General features: G+C 38.3%; 1 protein-coding gene across 6 annotated transcripts in view; it reads left to right on the top strand.

Moving 5' to 3' along the window:
* CNOT4 (CCR4-NOT transcription complex subunit 4) overlaps positions 1-20,708 on the top strand; it is a 77,694-nt gene that overhangs the window by 2,301 nt on the left and 54,685 nt on the right. For 5 of the 6 annotated variants that reach the window (XM_040062271.2, XM_040062274.2, XM_040062269.2 and 2 more), the window contains exon 2: positions 16,151-16,259. The exons of the other annotated variant lie outside the window; for it this stretch is intronic. In XM_040062271.2, coding sequence (XP_039918205.1) covers positions 16,228-16,259 — 32 coding nt within the window. In that variant the 5' untranslated portion in view covers positions 16,151-16,227. The remainder of the gene's footprint in view (positions 1-16,150; positions 16,260-20,708) is intronic. 6 annotated transcript variants of the gene reach the window in all.

Here is a 20,708-nt window from a genome sequence, read left to right as displayed (position 1 = left end):
ATAGAAGTTAGGATATTCTTTGTGAGTTAAATGGTTTTGAAATAGCTCTGACCGAGATCCTAAGTATGGGCCCTGAAGGCTTAACTCTGGCAATTATTTCTCAAAATCTCACCTGCCTCTTTGAAATAAATGAGATTATTTCGAATAGACCGCTCTGTAAGCGCAGCTAACTGTTAAGTGGCTGATCACAGATTGCATCTTGGGCCTTGGTTGCTCTGGTAAGATGAGGCTGATCTTACAGGCCTTAACACATGCAGAAAGAAAATTACTTGCTCAGCAAGATTGCTAAGGGTCAAGGGTTCCTCAACTTTCACACGGTGAATAGTGCCTTAGGTTGTACAAACCACCTCTTGTCTCACTTGCAGTTATGCTGTATCACTGAGATAACTTGAGTAAGTGCATATGTGAAAGACTGCATAATTTACCTTGCTTCAATGTCCAGAATGCTTTCTCCCTTTAAAGATGTTCATGCTTTCTATTTTTTTCTTCTTCGGTATGTATCTTTCTAACTGCTCCATCCCCTTTTTATTGGGTGGTAACAGTGTGAGAAGCTAAAGCTTTATGAATAAAGTCCCCATCCCTCTGTGCCACCCTCTTGTTTCTTGGAGAATAGTCTTTGAATTTATTCTTTTCAGAAAGTTGGTTAACATTTGGTAACATTTTAACAACTGCAAACACTTTCCAGACTTGGAATATTTATGTATAGCAGCAAATGATTTGGCATGGCTTGAGCTGCTGCTCTGACCTGGTTCGTCCTGTAAATAAATTGGGAGGGCAGTGCAAGTGTCTAGCAGGAAATATGAATATAGCATCTCTAAGTAAAAGCATATATATGTTTTTGCATTAGACTATTTGGATCAGTTAGATGCATGTTTTTACCAAACTGGTGGTTTTTTCTGTCACATGTGCTTGGTTATGTCAGATGGCATTTTTCTTGTATGAGTTTGAAAAAGGAATCTTCATCGTTTCCTTATTTCAGAATTGCATTCAAGATTATACAAATTTAGTGAATATTCAGAATATATGGTTTTGGTTTCTGGTTAGCTGTTATTGGACTGGCTGCCTCAGCTCACAGGGAAGAATTAGTGTTTAAACTAGTGATTTCCACATATTACTAAGATAACTAAGTTTTTTTGTGATGTGTTTTCTTTCATTTCCTTCCTTGGCTCTTCTGAGAACTTGACAACTCCAAGTTATTTCTAGTAGGAGTCTGTCATCATTTAAATGGAGCTTGCAAGTGTTTTCTAAACATGTATGTATAAAATAAGGTATTTATAGATCTCATGCATGTGCTTTAACAACTTGAGGAGGCCTGCATCGAAATGACAAGTACAGGTCAAGAGAATGACACTTCTCGTCCTTTTCTGTGTATCCTGAAAGCTATGTACTGTGTTTTTATTCTGGAGCAGAATATGTTAGTGTTGATTTCATAATAATTAATCAGTCGTTAGTGTATTTTTATTAAGGTATTTCATCTGTTGCTGGTTTTCAGATTGGGGAAAAATAGGTTTGGATCAGCCTAAGAAGTATTCTTGTTTATCTTTTAGTCACTGATCATTAAAAATAAAGGTGGATGTAGAGATCAAGTGAACATACTACTGAACTTGGTGGAAAGGGAGCTTGGATCTTTGCTAAGGCTTGCTCTCTGATCGATGCTGTCTTATTTGATCTGGTTCTGTTCACTTGCAAGGGAAGGAGGGAAAACTTCATCTGTCTGAGTTGCTTTCTAACATACTATGATCCCAGCATCTGTTTCTTCTATCTCACTGTTGTCTTGAGAGCAATAGATGCCTAATATGAAGTGGGTTTCAATTGACTACAAAATCTGTTGTAAAGTAATTGTACTTCTGCATATCTTTGTTGTGAGATGGAGGGTCCCTTGTTGTAGTGCGGGTTCTTGTACTGTCCCTTTCTGGGCTTTGAGTATTTTACTTTTCTCAGCTTAGCAGTCTTTCATTGCTGGAAGGTGATATTGCAATATTTTGTATTTGATTGCAAGTATCAATTATTAGCACTAGAAATTTGGGGTGGTGTTTTTGTGTTGTCAGGGTTTGGGTTTTTTGTTTTTTCAAAAAAAATTAAGTGAAAGTGCAAAAATGGCAGCACATTTCTGTCTTCACTTCTAATGCATTCTTCAAATTTGGGACAGAATCACACAAGCTTTGTAGGGATGGCCAGGAAATGTGATAGACATGTGTACTGTGATTTTCCAATTAGTGCTTCATCCCAGGTTTTACTTTGGCCCTTTTTTAGGCTTTTATTGTAGTTGAGTGCTTATGTTTCAGACTGCTAAGATCTAATATTTTCCTTGCTTAACAGAAGGGGCATTTATTTTTTCCCAGTGTGGATGTTCTTAAACTTTTTCTTCCAAATAAGATTCAATACACAAAAGTAGTAACTAAAAGGGTAGGAATCCTACTCCTTGTAGGATCAAATACACTGCTAACAATTTTTCAGGTTAATTTGTTTCAGGAACACTGAACTCAACAGATGTGATTTATTTGAAAGCAAGATTCATGTCATATTTTGGTTTAAAGTTGCTTTCACCGCTATGGATTTAATATGGAAACTGCTTTCATAGTGTATATTAATTTTAAATTGCAAGATACATGAGCTAAGACGCCTTGAGTGTGAAATACTGTACTTGCAAGTGGAGTGGTTTTGTTATTTCTAAACCTGTCTCTTGTTACCTGTTACAGTAGGTTGCCATCTTAAAAAAGAACAATAGAATTTGAGTGTAGGACTGGGAGGAAGTAATTATACTTGTATGTGCTTTGGAACTGCCTACCTGAGGGAGTTTGTGATAGAAGTTTGATGAAGGTTATGTCCCAGATAGGTAAGCATGTGGTGGCTGTTGTTCAGAGTTTTTCTACTACAGCCTAGAATTATAGAAAAACAGGATAGGGTTGAAGCACATAGCAATCATCACTAGGTGTGGGGAGAAAGCATTCAGATATTTTTTTTGTCTTTTTCTGTCTTCTCTCCAGGTATGAGGAATGAAGTATGTGTAGCTGTGGCTGTGCCTGTCAGTTAAAGACCTAAAGCTTCTCTATGAGCTGTAGATATTACCTTGGGCTGTTGGATGTTGCAGAAGTAGAAACTATTCCCTGTCTTTGAATAACTCCTGCTTCATGACATGTGCTGCTTTTTTTTTTTTTTTTAAATTGAATGAAATCTAGAATTAATCTTCAGTATCTCATTCATAAAATGTGTCTGTCCCCTGAGAGCTCTTAAACTAGCATAAAATAAAAGGCCAAAACTTGCTAGGTCAAAATTAGTGTTTATAGGTCAGCATGCCCAATAGTTAATTTGAATGCATTTCCTTCAATCAGTGTGAACTGTAGGGACCCCTAAACTCCTGAAATTATGCTAAATACACTGGTCTAAGTGAGGGAGGCCCAGTGGCATTAATCCAATTTGTCTAGTGACTTAATCTTACTGCCATTTATCATGTAATTGCTGTTCCTCTGAACAAACCTTCTTGCATGTGTTTCTGTTGATCATTTAGCATAATGGATCCCTCTTCCTAAGAAGGAAATCTTCCCTTTTATGAAACTTCATCCTAGGTAAAGGGTAAAGTAGTTTATAACTGAGGAACCGTGTTAGAGAAGTTAGAGCTTCCTCCCGTCTTTGAAAGCTCCTTTGCTAATCCTTTCATTTAGTAAAGCATGTTTTTAACATATTAATGCAGTTTCACAGTTAGTGGCAAACTGGTTCTAGAACATAGGTGGTAAGTCTGAAACCAGAAGATGATTGCTGGTTTTCCTTTACATAACTGTTGGTGTACATTGAAAATATGGAAGAACAGCTGGGAAGTTTAAGGAAATAGCAGCTCTTATATCAGGCTGTCTTCTGCACATGGGTGGTGTTATCATCTGTCTGAATTAGAGTTTCATTTGAATGAAACTACTCATTCATTCTTGAATAGTAGTTATAATTGTAACCATGCCTCAAGGTATGTCCATGCTCATGTTTTCACCGGTGTAATGGCTTCCTCCTCTCATTGAGCCATTTTAGGGACATTAATGTCTTAATTTTTTTGCGTATGGTCGCATTCTGATTCAACTTGAGGCTTGTGATTCTCTGGGGGTGGGACAGGGGCATACCTTGTATGAGAACTATTCCTCTGGTTACTACAGTATGAATACATAGCACAGTGAAACTTGCTGAGAGCCAGCTGTGTTGTGTGACCACGTGACTGTGATAGTCTGAAGAAAACACCATACCTTGGGCAGAAACTGCTCAGAATTGGTTCTGTAGTATCTTTTCCTGGGAAACCAGGTATTTGCTTTTGACTTCAGTGTCCAAAAAGAGAACACTATGCAGCCATCTTTATAAGGAAGCCTGCAGTGGCACATGGCTTTTATTCTTTGAGCATAGTTGTATAGAGTATAAGTAAAGGTGAAGAATCAGAAAACAGGCAGATTTGGAGGCAAATGGTTATTCTGTCTCTACTCAATACTAGCTATTGTGAAGAATTTTTTTAAAAAATTCTTTGCACGTATCTATTAAACTGTTGACAGAGGTGAAGGAAAATTTGTTTTCAAAAACATGTAATTTGGTGTAATGAGGTGAGAGGGAGTGAGGTTTCTTTTGGTATTTGCAGTGCTGTAGTCATCCACTCTTAAAAATGAGCTGCGTAGTACGAGCTGCTGTTTCTTCTGTATTGGGTGTGTGCTGCCTCTGAAAGCATGGTGAAGGTAACTTCTACAGAGGTGCAGTGCAGCATCTTTTGATTGTACTGTTTTTTCCTGAGACTCGTGATAGACATAGAAAATACCATGGTATATGAAAGTATAAGGAAGGAGACGGACTACTGTGTTTTATTTGGGGTTTTGTTTCACTTTTTTTTGGTTTTTTTTTACTAAATATAAAGTCAGATATCGAAGAGCATCTTCTCAAAGCTGACATCAGCATAAATGTTTCTGAGGCATCCTTAATGTCTTCAGTTGGTATTTTGTTTCTTCTGGTTTTAGAGGAACTTAAATCTATCAGCCAGTTCTTTGTTCTCTTAAGGCGGTTGTTTGATTTTTCTTATGGGTTTTGGTTAGTTTGCATCTCATATGGGCTTAGGCTTCTCCAAAGGAACTGTATTCAGCTGCTCTTGGTTGGTAAAACCTCAGACCTGACCCTTAGCATTAAAAAATCAGAGCATCTAGAGGATGTGTTGGGCAAGTGTATTTGCAGTCAACTTGAACTTGTGTGCTTTTTACAGCATATATTTGTCACAGTCTGACAAAATGTTTGGAATTTCATTCAGCACTTCATATGTACCAAATGACTCCTTAACTTCACCTGCCTGAGTTAATGCGGCTCCAGGTAGTGGAGGTAGCAGAAGGAATTTATATAAATCCAATTCTACATGTCCTGCTTAAAATTGTGGAAGCTGATGCTGTTACTTCCCACTGTTCTCCCTTTTCTCATCTAAGAAATTGCTTTATATGTGTCTGTCTCTAAAATTTGTTTACTACAGCATATAGATTATCTTCAAGTAGTTCTTTATATTCTGTTCCTCACTGGGATAAAGGTGTTTCCATCAATGCAGGACTTGATCTTTCTCAACTTTGTTTTTTAGTAACAAGTATGCAGAAAGTATCCCTGAAAAGCAGAAGAAGGCTGTAGTAGCTTGTCTACCAGATATATGGGAATGGGTATTTATGATGTGGGTGAATATTGTACAAAGCAACTACCTTTTTGGATTTCTAGCAGGTATGTGGAGTATGAGTGATAAGAAGGTTCTTCCGCTCTCTGAAGCTTTTCTCTGCTTCTCATTAAATGAATTGTTTGCTTTTTGAAATAAATTTAATTTTTTAAATTACAGAATGGAAAGTAGAGTAAAATTCTAAGTATTCCCTGTGGAAGCCAAACCAGCTCCAAACTGGGATTGAGTGTGTCTGTGACATGGTAGATGTTTTTACCATTTTCTGTTGACTCAGATGTCAGTGCATGTTATTGAAAGCAGTATCCTGCTCCTGTCTGAGGCAGATGATGTCTTAAGCATAGTATTTTTATTTTCCATACTGAACTCCAAGTTGATCTCTTTCTTCAGCTAATAGAACAGATAGCTCATTGGATTTATTTGCTCTTGCATTTTAGTTAGATGTACCTTTTATGTTATCCAACTGTTTTATCAGTTGCTAAAAGAGATACTTTATTGCCTTGAATTGTGTGCTAGAGAATTTCAGATTTTAGAGAAGCGTCACCCTTTGTCATTTTCAGCATGAAACAAGAAATAAGCCACAGTCCTCATTTCCACCTACTTTCAGATAGTGCCACAAATTTAAGCGCAGGACATGTGCTATATTTGGAATTGACTTTACATCCCAGATACACATCAAGAAAAAGCTGAAATGGTTCGCTCATTTATTTTTCCATCGGGCTTTGCAATTATTGGCTACAGGGGCTAATGCTTTACTTACTTTTTCACTCTTGAAAAATTCTAAGTGTAGGTACCTTGGTGTAACTGTAATCACTTTAAAGTGGATGTGGGTTTGTATGTATTAGACTCCTGTTGTATCTTTAGAGTTCCACTGTGCCTTGTGTATTTATATATTAAGACTTTCATATTGTGTAACAGCGGTGCTCGTGGTAGGGAATTGTTGTAGTAAAACTTGTATTTTTGGAGCTAATATTACAAATGTAGCCCATGTTTCTCTGTTTGAAACGTGTTCTCTAACTACATTATCATCAATAGGTCTATTCCATTGGGTAAAGTTTACTACCTAAATGTATGTAGGATCACAGCCTTAATATGCAGTATTTTGGTTTTCTGCCTTGAGCACCACCTAAATGCAATTAAGTTCTAATGCATTTCTTTGTTGACTTAGGTTTAAAGTGGAAAGTATAGACAAGTTCATAGATCACAGGATGGTTTAGTTTGGAAAGGACCTTAAAAGATTATCTCACTCTGACACTCCTGCTATGGGCGTGGACACCTTGCACTCACCCAGCTTGCTCAAAGCCCTATCCAGCCTGGCCTTGAGCACTTCCAGGGATGGGACATCCGCAGCATGTTTGGACAGCCTGTTCCAGTGCTTCACCACGCTCGTAGTGAAGAATTTCTTCCTAACGTCTAATTTAAATCTACCCTCTTTCAGTTCAAAACTTTTATGCCTTGTCTATCACTTTGATTCCTGTTAGAGTCCCTCTCTATACTTCTTGTAGGCCCCCTGTTAGATACTGGAAGGCTGCTATCTGGATCTCCCTGGAGCCTTCTCTTCTGCAGGCTGGATAACCTCAGCTTCTGCTCTCTGTGACCCTTCTCTGCACCTACTGAAACAGTTTCTTCTTTGTTATGCTGGGCACCCCAGTTAGTTATTCAGCTAATAATGTTGTCTCGCAATTATCCAGTGTTCATTTAAACCTGTGGCTTAAACTGACTTGCCTCCCCTCACTATGTATTGACGGGCAAATGTCACATTTTGCAAAAGTCAATTTTGCTTTTTTCCACTTGTGACTAAAGATACTGAGTGTGAATGGCTGAGAGTGAATCTGGGGGCAGTGGCTGCTGTCTCACAAGTTTTAGGATGAGTTTGAAGAGGCTGATCAAATCCTCCTTGTTCCCTGTATTTCTTGGTAGTTTCTCAAGGACTCTGAAGAATGATTTTAAGCCTGTGCAAGTGTTTATTTTATTTGTATGGATTATTTTAATAGGCGCTGGATGAGGAGTACAGACTTTTTTTTCTGACATATTTGCTCCCCTTCAGCTGTGAGTGAAATACAGAATGTCGGTTTTCTGGAGAAATATGGAGGTCTGTGGAGAAGATTGCTTTTTTTTTTCTGTTAAGGAAGGATCACTGCTTCCAGTAGCTGTAGCACCCCCAGCCTTCTCTTTTGAGAAGTGCTGGAACACATCTCACTTGCTGATAGGAAGTATATAAAGCTTTGGAATACATTTCTTCTTCTTCACCCCTTCCCTTGTGTCTGGGATTTCTTGACTAGTCATGCTGGGAATTTTCCAGTGGTTAATAATTCCTGATGTTATTTGCTTTGTCAAAGAGTGTGGGACTTTTTCTAAAGAGCTGTTGCTGTCCTGAAATATCTTACTGTTTAAGTAACGTAGGAGGACTGGGGGGAAGACTGATACAGGAACTTTTGTTTGTAATTGTTGGTAGGATACTATACCTTACCAGGAGTTAGCTCCAGGTACTGGAGTACTTGTGGTATCTTCATTAATGTTTTTACTTCTTTTGTTGTTGTTGGTTTTTGCCTAAACCAGCAATTGTTTAGACAGCAGCCCTAATAATGTACTTTTATTCTCCTCCGTGATATATTTCTGATCTCTGAGGCTTGGTTGTTGGTTTGGTCTTTTCTTTCCCCTTCAGTTCAGGGCATCTTATTTTCTTTGTAAGTATCTGTGTGTGTATAAATATGAGCTTGTAAAACTATAACTCTTCATTCAACTGTATGGTTTTCTTTCAAAGTTCATCCATAATTTTTAATTATAGTTTAGAAACAGAGCTGCAGGCTGAACAGGAGATGCTCTCTTTAGGGTTGATGTATATCATAGAGAGGGGTTATAGTGAGCCCAGAAAGGCAGTGTATAACTCAGTTTAGCTTGTACTAGAACAGATTTTAGTATGAGGTTCCTGCAGTTGTATCTGGGGAAGTGCAGGGATAAAGGTAACAGCTGCTTTGCATCAAAACTTTGTGTTAGAAGACTTTAAATCGAGCAGATGTGTGTAAGAAGTAAGTTTGCTAAAATTCTTGTCTGCTGTTAGGGAAATGCATCCTCAGTCTCTAGAAAAGACTGTGGGAAACAGGAGGAACTAATTGTTGGAGTATCTATGGGCATGCTATTGAGAATACTGAGCCAAACTTGCTAGAGTGGTGTGGAAAGCAGGCAAGAGATGGCAGGCATGCCTTAAAATAACTTCATTTAAGATGAAGACTCTCTATGGAGTATTCAGGACAGTTATTGGAACTGGTGAAAGAGGTTCTGCAGTGTTCAGCTTTGCATATTTTGATGCCCAGTTTGATAAAGCACAGTGTAATATAGACTTACTTTGCTGATTTTGGTTTGAGAAGGAGGTTGAATAGAGAACCCTAGAGATCCTTTCTGGTCGGAATTATTCTGTGAATCTCTAGCAAAAACTATAACCATACTCTATTTCATGAGTATAAAGTTGCCCCTGTTAGAGCTTGAAGCTAAAAATTAGTGGTGAGCCTATAAACTCCCATGAGGCTTAACAAGACTAAGTGCAAGGTGCCTGCACCTGGGTCAGGGCAATCCCAGGTATCAACACTGGCTAAGGGATGCACAGATCAAGAGCAGCCCTGCTGAGAAGGATTTGAGGGGCTGGACATGACCCAGCACTGTGCACTCAGCCCAGAAAGCCAATTGTATCCTGGGCTGCATCCAAAGCCCTCAGGCAGCACAGTGAGGGAGGGGATTCTGCCCCTTTGCTCTGCTCTGCTCTGGTGAGAGCTCACCTGCAGTGCTGCATCCAGCTCTGGGTCCCCAGCACAGGAAGGACATGGACCTGCAAGAGAAGGTCCAGAGGAGGTGACCAAGAGGTTTAGAGGGATGCAGCATCTCCTCTCTGAGTAAAGGCTGAAAGAACTTGGATTATTCAGACCAGGAAAGAGAAGGCTTTGGGGTGACCTGATTGCAGCCTTATGGTACCGGAAGGGAACCTAGAAAATAGATGGAGAGGGACTTTATTCAGCATCATATAGCAACAATCAAACTGAGAGAGGTTTAGCTTAGATTTTAGAAAAAATTCTTTACTGTGAGGGTGGTGAGGCATTGGCACAGGTTGTCTAGGGAAGCTGTGGATGCCCCATCCCTAGAAATACTCAAGGACAGGAAGAATGGAGCTCTGAGCAACCTGATCTATGGTGAAAGGTGTCGCTGCTCATGGCAGGGGTGTTGGAACTAGATGATCTTTAAGGTCCCTTCTAATCCCGGCTGTTCTGTGATTCGATGTTAACAGGCTTAAAGCACTTAGTGTGGCTTCAGTGGAAATGCAGGAAAATTTATTTAAACTTAAAGGTACTCCTTGATGTAAATATTGAAGCTTATGAATGTAATGCAGAATCTCTGAATCTCTTGCACTGACATAAGATGTTTATCTTCCTAAAGTTCAAGGTGATTGCTTAAAAACTCAGTGATGTAATGCTCAAAAGGGAATGGGAAAATACCAGGCTTGCCAGTGATGAGCAGTGGGATGGTGTGCTGAAACTTGAGGAAATGAGCATTAATGGCATCCTCCAATGTGCTTCAGGAGGTGTTTGTCTACAAAGTACCACACCTGAAATGTTTCTACACCAATGCAGGCAGCATGAGGAACAACCAAGACTAGCTCCAAGCTTTGGCCCAGTCCCAGAAATTTGATATTGGCATGAGTGAAACTCGGTGGGATGAGTCTTGTTATTGGAGTGCCCTGTCAGATGGTTGCAGGCTATTTAGGAGGGATAGGCTGGGCAGAAGAGGTGTGGGGAGGATGAGGGTGATGTCTTTTTCAATGGAAGGGGTAGACTGTGTGGAGTACACAGATGTCAGTGGCACATTCAGGAAGCATTTGGACAATGTTCTCAGGCACATGGTGTGACTCGTGAGGTGTCCTGCGCTGGGCCAGGAGTTGAATTCAATGATCCTGACAGATGCCTTCCAACTCAGCTTAGTCTAGGATTCTGTCAACTTTTCCATACACTGTCCATGGTACTGCAGTTGCTGACGTTTCACTTCCACAGTAGTCAGGCTGAGAGTGTTGGAATAAAAGTGATTTAGTATTGAAGTTGGGCTGAATTGTATGTATGTGGGGTGGTTGTGGGTGTTTTTATTCTAGTCTCCCTTGTAAGGTTTTTCTTGTTTGTCCTTCAGATTAGGTAGTTCTGTCCAAAGCCCCAGGAATACCAGCAACACTGTATTTGGTTAAATGTTTGTTTCTGTAGTTGTGTCTACTTAGAAAGGAGGAGAAATGTACTTTACTTCTGTTGTCTAAAAAGCTCAATTTTGATAATCCAGAATAATTTCTCCCAATTTAAAACTGCAAGTGCACTATGATATATCTTATGGCAGAATTTAGTCTTTAGGTAGGTTCAGTGTGATGATCAGGACTATGAATAGAGCCCTTAATGAAAGATAAAATTAAGTGTTGAACATTGTAATGATGTTTCATATCTTCTGCAGAGTCTCTTGGGAGAATGAAGGAAAATCTGGTCAAAGCAATTATCTTCATCTTTGCATTGTACCAATAGATAATGTCCTTTATATTAGTTATTCTAGATTTTGCAGATATTCTTTCCCAGGCTTGGGAATTCTGTTTGAGTAATTAGAAAAGTGTTTTTAAACTAACCCGTTGTTATGTTAGTATTGCTCTTAGATGAAATATGAAGGACATGTAATTTTTCAGCGCATTAGGATTTCTATTTCCTTTAAAAACAAAGCACTGGACAGTAATCACTCTTTTGACTCTTAAGACTTGTGGGGGTTTAATGGCACTTGCAAAGTAGAACTAATTAGGGATTGATATATGAATACATGTGTTTGTAAACCTCTACAGAATGCTGTAAAGGAAGTGTTTGAGTGAGCTTTTTGTTTGTTTAGTACTATTTTTGGGTTGTTTTTTTTTTTTTTTGAATTGTCGAACATTAAAAGGTGTTTTCTGTTGTGGGTTTTTTCCCTCCAATATAATTTATCAGTGAATTACATCTGTAATAATATTGTCTTTGTCTAAAAATGCAAGTGTAACATTTGTAACAAGTGTAAACTTTTTTGAAAGGTGGGGGAAAGGCTACTTATATGTTCAATTCTACATCATAGTCCTTTTATAGATAATTAGCATAAGATAACTGTTTTGAAAGACAAAATTGCTTTTAAAGGTTGATGAAAGTTAAGAAGCAGATCCTGAATGTTTTGTGGAGAGAAGTAAACTTTTCGTTTTTAAGCTAAGTTATTTTTTTTCTGTGCAAAGTGCATAGTGATAAGGTATTCTAACTATACACCACTGCAGTTCTGCCTAAAATACTGGGCATTATTTACATTCCTGTATGTAATGAATTTTGCCACCTATACCCAAATTTGTGTTGATCTGTAAGAAAAGAGCAAATGTGAGATTTATAAACACGTTTAAATAGAAAGCTTTGATTGTTGTTGAGATGTTCAGCAATGATAATGCTGCCTATTACAGACACTGTAATGACTGTATAATAGATACTTCAGGGATTTTTGATCCCATTTAAACTGATGCAAGATGCTTATTTTACTGCTCAGTTGTAATATGCTGAAGGCTCTGGTTGTGGTGTTGGGTTTTTTGGTTTTTTTTTTGGGGGGGGGGGGGGGCGGGGTTCATTTTATCTTGTCTGAAAAGACTTTGCTATAGTGGATAACTTAGAATGTGCGTGTTCCAAGAATATCCTAAAGATCTTTTACCCCTCTCACCCCCTCAGCTATTGGTTTTCTCTGCCCTGATGTAGTTCATTTTAGTCTATTTACTTACCAATCAATGTTTCTCCTTTTGCTGTTCACTGAGAATAACAAGGTAAATTGCTAGTAATTTTAATTTTTATGCACACTCTAGGATAAATTTATCATTAATGGTGATAAAAATTTGGGACAGTAGTTTTGTATCAAGTGCTGAATGTAAGTTATAAGTAGGACTTTTAATATATCAGTGAGTAATTACTGAATTTTTAAAGTGTTAGACTTTGTCATCCTGATACCTGTCCAAGATGAGGGCTGCAGAAGTAGCATCATTTTGGATGCAGAGATAGTACCTTGTGTTAGACCAATATTCTAATTCATTATGTGTGTTGGTTTAATAAAAGATGTTAATCTCAACCTACAAACCCTGTGGCTTTTTTAGAGTAGGATGAATGTAGGAGTGTATGCAAGGCACAAGGATGTGGCTTCCTCATCTTTGGCAGTCTCAGGACTCTGCACTTTGGCAGTCTCAGGCCTCTGCAGAGGTGTGCACTGGTAGGAGGAGACAAGTTTTCTTTTGCTTCGTGTTCACACTCATCTTCTCTTGTGGCTGTCCTTGATCACTGTCCTGCTGAAGGAAAACTGTAGGCACATGCTTTGTCTTTGGTACCTCTGTGTTCAGGTGTAGCAAAGTGCCTTGTGACTTCATGTCAAAAACCTTAATTCTGCGTAGTCATGTGCTATTTTATATGCTGTCTGTGAATTTAATCTAGGGGGAATATTCTATATGCTCTAACATTCTTAGTCTTATGCGTAGCCATGTTTTTCAAGGACTTAAAAAACTCTGTGTCTATTAATGCCCTTTTAAAAGTGTTCAGAACAATTTTTAATCTTTCACAGACATTATTTTCATATGAAATTTGAAAAACTAAACTGTGGAATTTTCATTGAAAGATGATTACTGGAAACATAGTTCTTTACCTTGAGATTCCTCGTGGAGGAGAAGTAATGTAAAATCTGGGTGTGGTTGGTTTGGAGCTCTTGCCTAACAGAAAGCAGCTAACCTGGCAGCTGTTGCAATCTGTTACCCTAAGGAATTGGGCAGTGGGAAGCATGTCCTTGCCACTGACTGATGTGAGCATGTTTTCCTCCGCCTGGGAGAGGATGTTACTCTTCTATTACTCTATAACTGGATTTCTTCTGTGTACTACTTACACAACCCAATGTGCATTTGCTTCCACAAGGTCAGGAAATTGAATTGCTGATGTTCCAGCAGTAGGAAGAATACTTCATCCCTTTCCAAAGGTTTGCTGTTTGTATAAGAGGTGGGATTTTATCTGACTGACATTCTACTATAAATTTGGGGACTGCATATGTAACCAGATATTATTAAACAGAATGGAAACAAAGTGACAGGAGAACAGGACAAAACCAAAGGTACTTTTACTCACCCTGGATATTCATTGTTAACTATCTAAAGCCATAGTAATGCTTTATAGGCAGTTGGAGCTACAGCATCTTTCCATGTGCGTTATCAGCGTAAACTCTTGATAGCATCTGATTTACCAATCTGTATGCACAATACTGATCACAAGCCTTTTTTAATACAGTAAGTAAGGATAAAACACTAACCTCTTCCAAAGACAAGTGTCCCATTTTAAAAAGCAGATAAAAATCTGTAATTTTATTAAGTCAGAGGAGCAAAAGATACTTTGTGGCCTTACAGTCTGTACAGATTATTTTATCCTCTCTTCATTACTGTATGGCTCTGACCCTTATGCAGATGGGTACTAAAAGAACCTGGAATGTGTAAACTGTTCCTTGTCAGGAAGCAGATAACCTGGGTATCATATCCCTGAATAATATGATATTCCTCTGCTGTCTCTCCAAAGCCCTCAGAAAAAGTTTTGAGAAATATCTTTGTATAACTCAGGGAGTAAATCTAATGCTTTTGTTTTGAAAGTGGACATTGCTATTAGGGACAGCCGCAACCACTCCACTCTGATATAGGAACAGTAATAAGAGTTTTCAGATTGTTCTTTAAAACACTCAATTATTATTCAGCACCTTGGAGATGAAGACTAAGCCACCCTGTAAAGTTTCTATTATATGTTTGGAGTCACGCTAGCCCACACAAAAGTAGCAGTGCAACACAACCCATTGTTTTATTTTCTTATTTCTGCACGTACATTTCAGATGGAGCATCTGTGTCTTTAAGATTAATCTTGAAAGACTTTTTCTCATCAAATTAGGCTCTGTGCTTAACTGTTTTCCTAAAGTATATTGCATGTCAGATACAGCCAGTGCTGTCTGTCCTGTAGTAAGTACCCATAGTAAGCATAAATTTAAAAAGCACACATTTGTATTTCATTCTGGTTTGTTATTACTTGGCCTCCTGATGCCAAGACCCTAGAAATTCTCGTAGAATGCAACTGCTGGGCTGATTTAGGTTTATTTGCATATTAATTTCTCAAATACCTTGATTAGCAGGGGTTTATGGCTGTTTATAACAGCTATGTAGGTTAGCCGTTTTCCCTTTTAAAATTAGATTTGCAAATTATTTTCCTCCAAACTCAGAGTGTCACTTGGTTTTTTAGAGAACCGGTTTTTAGGATATATGTGAATAATCCTGTAGTTATGTCCAAGACTCAAATATCATAAATCTTACTAAGTTAAATGTCTTAATGAAAAGAGAATGACATTGTCAGAAGACTAGTCAGAAATTGTTGAGCTCTGAAAACCAAAGCACAAGAGTCAATAACAGCACATCTCAAACATGTGGTGATAGCAAGGGAAAAGAATGTTTTGCTGCTCACTGGAGTCTGTTCTTAGAGGTCTTGTATGCTAGGCTGGACACACTGAACAAATCTGTCCTGAGTAGCTGTTGTACTTGGCCCAGGTTGCTGAAAGAATAAGGAGAAGTAAGGGTGCAGACACCTCTTGGTTCTGATTTGCCTCAATTTCGGAATAACTGATCATAAATTGGTCGGCGTGATAGATTGATTTTAGTGTTTGGCTTGTTTGGAATCTATTGCTCTTTCAAATTGCTGTTTGGTACTAGTGATTTTCTGAGTAAAACACCAGGTACTTTTTGCTTTTTGAAGAAGCCCCTGCAGCTTGTAACTTTATTTCTTGGTGGCCTGCTTCAATACATTTTTGTGTGGGTTCAACTTCTCTATAGAAAACGCTAGGAAAGCTTTCCTGACACTGTAGAGGCCTCTTTCATGACCACTGTCTTGAAAGAGAAAGGATTGTTCTGCTGAAAGACTTATGATGGATTGCAATACTGATCAAGAAACAAAGATGTTCTTTCTGTATTTAACATTCTAGACCTACTACTTTGAGGTTTCTCTAGAATTTTTCTTCCTGACGTTTTACCTAGAGAGGACTGTTGAAGCTTTTGGCACTGTTCAGTCCTGAGAACTTTTGGCGATTATCACTGTGCTGGCTGTGCAGAGTCTGGCACTGTAACAGACCACAATAAACAGAGCTTTTTAGTTGTCCCTGAGAGTAATGTGTAGCCAATATAGGTTACGGTCCAAAAAAATCTCTTCCTGATGCTCACATCTCTGGCCCCAAACAAAAAATGCTTGTACTGTTAGTGATACTGATATCTACTTGTGTTTCCCCCCGTAGTGGGATAAAAGGGCAGTGCTAATCAAGCCCAAGGTTTTTCAGAGAAAGCTACAGCTTTTCAGAAAGTTGTGATGGCATACTAAGTTGTTTTTTTTTTTTTCCCCACTTGCTTTTTTTGATGCTTCCACAATCTTTTGACCATACTAGGTTGGATGGTGTGAAGCCTTAATGTGGTAAACTACCTATCACAAAGGCAAGGATCTCAGCTGCTGTGGAAGGCTACAATGCAAACTCATTCAGCTTGTTTTGTAGAAAGGTAAGAAATATTTTACAAGTGCTTTCAGATTTTACTGAGATCTAAACACTCAGCCTCCGAAGTCTATTTTCACTGGTCTCTAATACGGTTAAGGAATGAGTTGTAGATTTTCCAGGAATGGAGCATACTTGCCAATATATTCTGAAAGCTGATCCTGAATTATAAGGGATGTGACACTTTTTAACAGTGGTATGAGTTTTCTGTTGTAGTTTCAGACATTGATTGTTTCAATAGCAACCTAATCCACAGAAAATACTATGTTCTTACGAGTTCTCCTTAGCTCTTGAAATCTTGTGTAGTCCTGTTTCAGGGAAAATCTAGGTGTTTTTTTGTGAGGCGGTGTTACTACTGTCATCTCAGCTTTGTTAGCACCAGCCCTCTGAATTCCTGTTTTGCAAGATAGGTTCTGTGCACATAATGCATGATGTCTCCATTATGTCTAGTGCAGTGGTTGAGTATAATGGGCTTTGTGTAGAAATGAGGGGTTCTTTTGTAAAACAAACTGTGCAAAGAAGCTTGCAGCTTGGGGTAAGATGCCTGACTTTCAAAGTTTAATGTTGCTATTTCACAGTATAGGTGCCTTGTGGGGGGACAAGGAAAAGACCTTACCTTGATTCAAGATGCCAGTTATCTGGGGGGACTAACAGTAGCCTTTTAAAACAAAATTCTTGCATATTGACCTCCCTTGTTGGGAATCTTTGATAGTTGTCAGTGAGAATATCTTGTAAACCAAAAGTTTTAGGACACATTGATTAATTCTTAGAACCATGACTCTGGGCTGTGATTGGTTTGGAGTTTTTTTCTTCTCCAGGAAGTGATTTAGGCTTTTCTCAAGTTACTTTGATAGGGCCAGATTTGTAAAGATGGGTAGATGTTTGTATGCTGGTTGTATGAATGCTTATCTAGGGACTTCTCTCATTCTTGTTTGTTGGTGTTGTAGGTTTGATCATCACCAGAAAAAGTAAAGAGCAACTTGATTGTGGTACTGACCTCTCTGGGGTGCTTGCCCTTGCCAAGGGGACTCGGGCTTTCTCTGAACCTGCCTGGGCTAAGTGTGATGATTTGTTTATGTTATGCTGTGCAACTGATGCTAGTTGCAGTATGATCTCTGTACTCCTGCCATCCTCCTCATTACAGAAGAACTCTGGCTTTTTGGCCCATTGTGGAGTCTTCCTCATGCCTTGGATCCTAAAGATTTAGGTAGACTATTTTGATCCATGACAGCCTGCTTCCTCTATTTTATACCTATGAAGGCAAAATAAAATGAGAAGCTTACTTTGGTAGCTAACTGGAAGGAACATTGGGGTACAGGCTTATGTCACAACTTTGATTTACCTTATCATAAATACAGTGTTAATGTATTAATCTAACTTTAGAGCAGTGTAAAGTTTGGCCCTGAGTTACTGACAGAAGTGGGCTCAAACTCTTAATCTGAACAACTAAATTACTTAGTAATTTTCTTCACAGAAACTTTATCCAAGGCAAAGTAAAAATGCATGGATCAAAACCCTTGACTATATTGTTCAGCTAAGAGCAGAAAATGATTGAAGATGATCTTTTCCCACCTAGAGGGAATCTTGACATGATAAAGTTTGCCACCAGGTGATAAGTATGGACTCCCATGGTCACTGCTCAAACTCAGCTTGTATAGCCTACTTTTGTTTAGGTTTGGTGGGGGTTTTTTTGTTGGTTTTTTTTTTTTTTTCCCTGCACATTTTATGTGTAGTATACCTGTAGTTCTTCTCAACTCTGAGCTCTGTGTATTTTGATGCTGCCCTTTTCCAGAATTTACATCTGTTGCTCTTTAGATTGAAACTGCCCTCTTGGCTGTTGAAAACCATTTGCTAATGAGAACTAACAGAACTAACAGTACCAGTGTGAAAAACATTAGAGGAGAGTCCTAATAAGGGAGTATGAGGCCATGTAATTTACTGACTGTAGACATGTTGCTTCTTTTTTTCTTCAAATGTTTAAGATTTGAATTGTGGCTGGCTGTACAGATTATGTATGAATTTGCAGTATATTAGGAGGTGCTTGAATCTGGTTATTTGAGATACTGCTGTGCCAAGAAAAAAGTTTTATTTATAATAACAAGCAAACCAACAAAGAATAGTATGGTCACAAGCAGCTTGTTCCAAGTGATACTAGCAGTAGGTAGGTTAGTCTCTTCTGTAAATGCTAAAGGAGCGGAGTTATAACTTTTTTTTGGTGTTATGATGTTCAAGTAATACTACAGAAACTTCTGTCCTCCCGGCTTATGAGTAGATTGAACCAATCTCAATGTAACTAATGTCTACTTCAAATTTTTATCTGTTCCTAGTGACTAGAAGAGCATGCTTGTGGACAGTATCTCAGTGCTATGGATAAATGTTTCTCCATATCTGGTATTGCTGTACAGAGAAATGCTTTTTTCTGGAGATGTGCTTATGAAGTCTTTTAAAGTCTTCTGAGTGAAAGCACTGCAATACAACAGTGAATTCTGGGAATTTTCACCTGTTACCGTGAAAATAAAAGCGATGCAGGTGCAGATCTTTGCATGTAGTGTGAGTGTGGTTACCTGGGTGATTCAGCAATTTGTAATTAGCTTCTCATAGGTGTCATTGATCAGAAACATAACTCCTAACATTCAATATAATTTCCTGATGTACTTCTACAAAGAGCTGTGAAATTTCATGGAGTGTGTATCTGTTGCCTGACTAACCCCTGGTAACCATCTTGAGGACTTCTAATGAAGTTATGGTGGGAGAGCTTTTCTTGATTTAAGTTAAAGATGAAAATCTTTATACTTTTCCTATCTTTTCTGTGTGAAGTACAGGCTCAGCAGGTAAAAACTGGGCTTATCATCAGTTGCCTGATCAGCATGTGTTACTGACAAGACTTTATGAAAGTAAACCTGGAAATAAGTTATAAACTTGGAGAGACAAACCCAGTCAAACTCTTAAGTAAAATGGCTTTTAAAATAAATATGAACTAGAGTTTATAGCTCTTTTGCATACAGAGTTTGCGAATAGATTTATTCTTTACCTCATTGAAGTTTGTTTCAGAATAGATCAAGCATTAATTATGTTTGATTTTATAAATTTTCACTCCATATTTGTAGCAAGTAGAACTTGTATTGAAAAATTATTGGATAAAGAATGAATATGCATGTATGGAGGGAGAAACTTCTGCCAACTTTTCTGGCCATGTGTACTAATGCATTGGAGCTTCTATAGTTATCAATGGAGGCAAGAAATCCCAGTTCTAGACTACAGGTTAATACATTCAATATCTTTGTAGTATCTGGTAACTGGGAATGTCAATTCATGTGTCAGCATTCTGTAACTGATTGCTAATTGTCATTGTCTTTCCCAAACTGTATTTTTCTTGAAAATTCACAGTGCAACTTCATTAACTTTGCCTTGATTCTCCTAAAGAGAAAATTCTGGCATTGTTCTCTGTGTGCTGAATCAGGAACACAGTCAGGAGATCTGTTTGTTTTTTTTTTTTTTTCCTCCTTTTCTTTCTTTTCTAAGTGAGTTGTAGACCACAGCGTATTCAAAAAAAGTGAGTTACATGAAGATAAATTACTGCTGAGTTACCTGATTTAAAAAATGCCCCAAACTCTTCATCTTGGTTTGACCATGTGTAATCAGAGTCACTAAAAGGCAAAATACTTGATTCAGACTTGGAAATAGTTTAAATGGTATAGTGCAAAAAAGCTGGTAGTCTGTCAGAAGCTGTTGTTGCTCCAGCAGTTTTCCTTGAATTCTGTCTTATGCAGAGGAAAGGCAGCAGCTGACTATTGCTCCTACACCATTTCTCTAGGTCCAGAATTATAAAGTGTTTAATAGTTTTTAAGTAAATAATTTTGCTGTCTCTCCTTAATCTTGACCTTTTCAAGAATGGCTTATATGGTGATTACTGGGTGGGGGTTTGATCATTATCACTACTTACTCTCTTGTGGTCCTCTTCAGTTAAAGCCAAGAGGTCTAGTTAGTAGCCATCTGCTGATGCTGCTGCTCATAAGGGCTGACCTAGGTGTGGAAACACTGCCTTGAGAAGGGAAAGTGTGGTTCCTGTTAGCTTTCCAGAGGAGCAGTTGCAGTTTTGGAGGAGAGGGATCTCTGGAGCTTCCTCCATTGTTTTTTGACTCTGATTAAAAAAATGATTTTATTATATACATATTAGGCTGCTTTTCCTTTTTTTTTTTTTATCTTTTGAGGTCTTTTTAGAAACTTTTTGCAGTGAGACATGCTTTTGGCTGATACTGTATCTGTACTATTCAAGTTGTGTGGATTATCACAGTTCATACTTAAAAAGACTGAAGGCTTCATTGCTTTGTGTCATCCAGTAGGACACTTGAGTTGTGAGGAATAAAGCTACAATCTGGAGAATCAGATGTTGATTTGAATTCATTGTAAGCATCCATGTAATTTCAGAGTGAAATGATTTTTTTTTTTTTAAGTT

The sequence above is a fragment of the Hirundo rustica genome, chromosome 4 (assembly GCF_015227805.2).
Source record: "Hirundo rustica isolate bHirRus1 chromosome 4, bHirRus1.pri.v3, whole genome shotgun sequence".
Lineage (NCBI taxonomy): Eukaryota > Metazoa > Chordata > Aves > Passeriformes > Hirundinidae > Hirundo > Hirundo rustica.
This window is presented reverse-complemented; position numbering and strand designations above follow the sequence as displayed.